Raw genomic sequence first — 5,000 nt, forward strand, 5'->3', positions numbered from 1 at the left:
GGTGTTCTCTACAAACACTTCCACATGCCTTCTTTTTGGAGATTTGATATTCGGAGTCTCTTCACAACACTTTAATTGGTAAAAAAAGAGACATAGAAGATGAAACTGCATAGAATACTACCTGGAGCGGGATGTTCTCATTATGTGGAGGGCTAATGCTGCTGGCAGTGTGAGGACTTCTATTCAACATGCAGAGAATAGCAGAGAGAGAACACAGGGACGCTGGGACAAAGTTCTTCTCATTTCAAATCTAAACAAAAAAAAGTTTTTTTTTTCCAAGTGAAGGACAGCAAAACACATAAATGAACTTGATGACAACCTTCCCCTTCTTTCTCTCTGTCCAACACACACACACACACACACACACACACACACACACACAGCTGGCCTCAGCAGAATGGGGGACGTTGCGTGCCCAGGTAAATATTGTCACAGGGGATTAGGTGTCCAGCACACGGCGCAGATGGGCGATAAGACTCACGCCCTCGTCGCCTTCATGACCAATCACCGCCCTACATCTATTTTTGGGCAAACAGCGGCGCCTTTTCAAAAGCGCAGCGAGACGCCAACCCCATCTCTCCCCCCCCCCCGCCACGTGCTGGAGACCTTGAATCAAATGAAGATGAAATTAAGATTCAAGGCCACTGTGGCTAAACAGAGAAGGAGGCGCGTGCCTGTTTATCGTGATAATCTTATCAGCATAGTGGAGGAGCAGCCCCGGCTGTTTGTTTTTCCCACTGTGGCGGCAGAGTGGGGGGGGGGCGACGAGCTCAGACACATGGTCTTCGTCTTCGAGCAGTTGCTGCCGCGACTGCCTGCAAGGGGCTATGCATAGAAATATATACCGGTATTTAAAAAAAAAAAAAAAAAACATGAAAAACAAAAATAGTCCAAATGGTATACTGATTTATCCCATGTGCCATATGGCGTTGGCATGGTGGTGAATCTAAAGGCACTGTGTCAGAATGAGACTTCAACTCCACACTCACTCATCCATCAGCTCAAACCTCTGACTGGTTCGCTCTGGAATAATCTGCATCATTTAATCAATATTGCATGCCACAAGGCACGTGCACATACAGCACTGTATCCCTTATATTGCATTTTCACCTCCTGTGTTATTGAAATAATAACCCATAGTGGTGTAACCACTGGCATATTTCTCTCTCTCTCTCTGCTTTGAAATAATAAAACAGGACTGCTCTTAGATTCGAGTTACTCTCATGTACAGTGCATATCTGTCTGCTCTGAGCATGTGTGTCTGCTTATTAAATGAGGTCCCAGAAGACAAGACTGTTTTTCCAATCTCGCCCTGGTCTTGGTCTGGGCGCTACTCAGGTGGGAATACACTCAGAACAATCAGGTGAGCTTGTTCAATTAAGTTGGTGGGAGAGTGGAAAACTGGTGGCCGACGTGTACTCTTTGTCCCGAGTTCAAGCTTCGAGCATAATGTGTGGCTGCGTCTATTATAAGCTGACGGCTGCCTCTGGTCGGCTCAGTCCCCTCTGCTCAAGGTCGCCAGGAAGAGGGAAGGAGAGCCGAGCCGCACTCCAAAGACCAGCCTGTCGGAGTGAGAAGCCCCTTGATCTTGCGCATATTACACTGGCAAGCATGTATTAGTCTGGAAGACAAGGAGGGGAGAAAATGACTTGTTCATACCTGACTGGCTCTGTAATATAAAATCCAATTTGGGGGGTGGAAGGTTGGATGAAGTGTGTGTGTGTGTGTGTGTGTGTGTGTGTGTGTGTGTGTGGGAGGGGGGGGGGTGAGAGATAAGGGTTTCCGTCGGTGACGGTCCCATCAGCTCAGCAAACACTACATAATGAACAATACGGAGGCTGTCCCGCCATGATAAAACACTCCATTAATGCCTCTGCTTGGAATTAATGATAATTATGCCACGTTCTCCACCAGCCTCTTATTGAATTCTTATCTGTTCCCCATGCGCAATGAGGAAGACTTCCTCCTTTAAAAAAATAAGGAATAACAATAATAAAAAAGTCCCTAATTTGTCATTTCTGAAGAGGAGGGTTCACCAGGGTTGCAGTGGAAGATGGGAAGTTGTATTGATGGGTAGGGAAAAGGATGTTCCGCATTGACAACCAATGACATGCTTTGCTTAGCTAGTACTAAGCTCTACTATAAACAGCTGAAGCATGGGGTGGGGGCAAATAATTAGATTAGCTACACATATTATTTTACCAATAAGCTAATGGAATCTAATCAAGTAAAAAACACCACCCAAATGTCTATGTTGCTATGACAGAATATAATATGCTATAGGTATGTAATAACTAACTAACCAACAGAACAACATTTCAAAATAGCTAGCAGCCCCAGACAGTCGAGCATTTCCATGAGTGTCAATGCACCTTAAAATCAACAGAGTGCAGGAGGGTTCATTATTACACCCTGACAGGTCTAACGAGAGTCCATAAAGCCGACTCGCTAACGATGTGAGCTGACATAATGTCATAAAGGCCTACAGTAGTATCCTCTAATGAGAATGTAACAACATGCTCAAACACTGCGCTAATGAGACAACTGGAATTTAGCACTGCAGAGCAGATACAGGCCATAATATCATCTCAAATTGGCCAGTGGGTGGACGGGAAGGCCTGGGCTTGTCAGTGTACCTGTTTATGTTTGCAGAGCTGTTTGCGATCCTAATAATCCTCTGTAAACATGTGTGTGTCCGTGTGTGATTAGATGAATGCCGTGGGCTGTTATATTCCCATGCATAATTGTCAGGATGGACGCTCAGACCAAAACAAGTATGGCTGTGTCTACTGGGTAGATCACTTAGTGCTTCTTCTTGGAAAGCGAAAGCTATACAGCATTGCTATTGGCACTCATGGCTGGTAAACATCTACTTGATGCAATGACATCTGCATATCCACGGATTCTCCAAATCCCTCCGTCTTCAGCACACACAGACACAGGCACACACAAACAAAAACAAAAACACAAACACAAACACAGAGACAGACACAAAGACAGACAGACAAACACGCGCTTTCCAAGGTACTCACTGGAGGCGGGTGGCAGGCTGGAGAAGAAGCCTTTGAGGCGCCCCGCAAGCCACTCCATGCTCTCCTGCAGGTTGGCCAGCGCCTTCAGGTCGCTCACGTCGCGCAGGATCTCATTTTGCGGGATCAGCTTGTCGCCAAGGTTACCTGTCAACACCTCCGACTCCTTGGCAAAGGCAGCCCTGTGTGGTCACCACCCAAAGACAAATAAACAAAAGAAATCAACACAAGCGTCGCTTCTCAGTTCATCACAAACAGACAGGTGTGAACAAAGGAGTCAAGACAACCGCCAGGGGAAACAACTGATAGTATAATAAGCATACCTGGCTGTGTAGTACTCTTATAATGCTTTTGAATGTATCAAGTATATGTTTCTGTGTTTTATGTGCTGTTCTGTATGGGATATATGGAGTGTGGTAAACTAAGGATGCCCATGTGGGATAAAGTGTAAAAGAGTAATAATGTTCTGGAATGAAAACAAATTAAACTGAGAGTAAAATGTAACCACTTGACCGCAAGTCTTCAAGTCAGGACATATAAGCTATCCTCATCTGAAACGCAAGAAAATGTCATAAAAAAATAAATCCACAAGTAGAGTTCTAACACTGCTGTCAGCGGGCCCACCCTGCACTTCAGTTATGTAAGCGTTCTGACAAGGGCATCTAGAGTGGCGCTGTGCTGAGCTGTGCTGATCTGGTCTGGGAGCGGTGGAGTGGTGTAATGCCATAGGAGGCCCAGCCGGGGGAGAAGGGGAGGGGGAAACGGGTGAGGAAGGGGGGTGGGGGGCGGATGGAAGTCGCTGAGGAAAGACTATAATAACAATCACACGCTCCTTTGAACAGAAGATGGCCGCCTGGCATGGTCTCGGGCGTTGGACGGGGGCCAAGTGTCCACATCAATATCAGCATGCATTTCAATGAGGACTCATGGCTCATTCCCCCTGTACCCCTAACCTAAGCCCTGAGCTCTCCCCATATACCTCCAGCTCTCTCTCTCTCTCTCTCTCTCTCTCTCTCGCCCACTGGGCATATTAATGCTGTCTATAGCCAGAGAACCAAGCTATTAGGTGATGAACAAGATAGGTGTGTGTGGGTGTAAGTGGGTACATTACATTTAGAAAGTATTCACACCCCCTGCATTTTTAACATTTTGTCATGCTGCAGCCTTCAACTAGAATCGCTGCAATGTATTTTTTTCCTTCATAAATACACTCAATTGCCTGTAATGCCAAATTGAAAACAGGACTTTAGAAATCTATTAAAAAGGAACAGTTGAAACGCCGTTGGCAGTGATTCCAGCCTCCAGACTTAGATATTGTGTAAATCTTTGCCAATCTGGATTTGGGTATTTTTTGCCAGTCTTCTCTGTCATGGTGAATGGGGCCAGTCTGAGGGCAGCCAGAGATGTTGCTGAACGTCAGGACTCTGGTGGGGCCACTCAAGGACACTTAGTTTGTCCCTAAAAAAGTCTTTGTGCAGTTGGTGAACCTTTGACCCTCAGTTTGAGGTCCTGAGCATTCTGGATTGGGTTTTCATATCACCGTAATTTGCTCTATTCAGTATTCCCTCAACCCTGACCAGTAGTCACCCAGTCCCTGCTGCTGACATGGCGCTTAAAACTGTGGGCAACCGGTTCAATCTTGTTTCTCACAGTCTGAGAGTCCTTTACACTCTAGGTGCTTTTTGCAAACATTAAGTGGGTTTTCCTGTGTCCATCACTGAGGGGAGGCTTCTGCCAGGTCACCATTAAGCCCAGATCAGCGGACATCGATGACCGTCCTTCTGCAAGTTCCTCAAATCTCCACGCAGGATCTCTGGAGCTCAGCCAGAGCAACCATTTGGTTCTTGATCACCTCTCTTGGTCACCTCTCTTGGTCACCTCTCTTGGTCAGCTCTCTTGGTCAGCTCTCTTACGCTCTTGCTGCTGCGCTCTTGGGATCCTCTAATGCATCAGACGGTTTCTTTCAGCCTT

General features: G+C 46.3%; 1 protein-coding gene across 1 annotated transcript in view; it reads right to left on the reverse strand.

The window, feature by feature from the left end:
* Positions 1-5,000, reverse strand: part of exoc4 (exocyst complex component 4) — a 119,554-nt gene that overhangs the window by 22,700 nt on the left and 91,854 nt on the right. Inside the window, exon 14 of the mRNA XM_042079565.1 lies at positions 3,033-3,211. Coding sequence (XP_041935499.1) covers positions 3,033-3,211 — 179 coding nt within the window. The remainder of the gene's footprint in view (positions 1-3,032; positions 3,212-5,000) is intronic.

The sequence above is a fragment of the Alosa sapidissima genome, chromosome 22 (genome assembly GCF_018492685.1).
Source record: "Alosa sapidissima isolate fAloSap1 chromosome 22, fAloSap1.pri, whole genome shotgun sequence".
Taxonomy (NCBI): Eukaryota; Metazoa; Chordata; class Actinopteri; order Clupeiformes; family Clupeidae; genus Alosa; species Alosa sapidissima.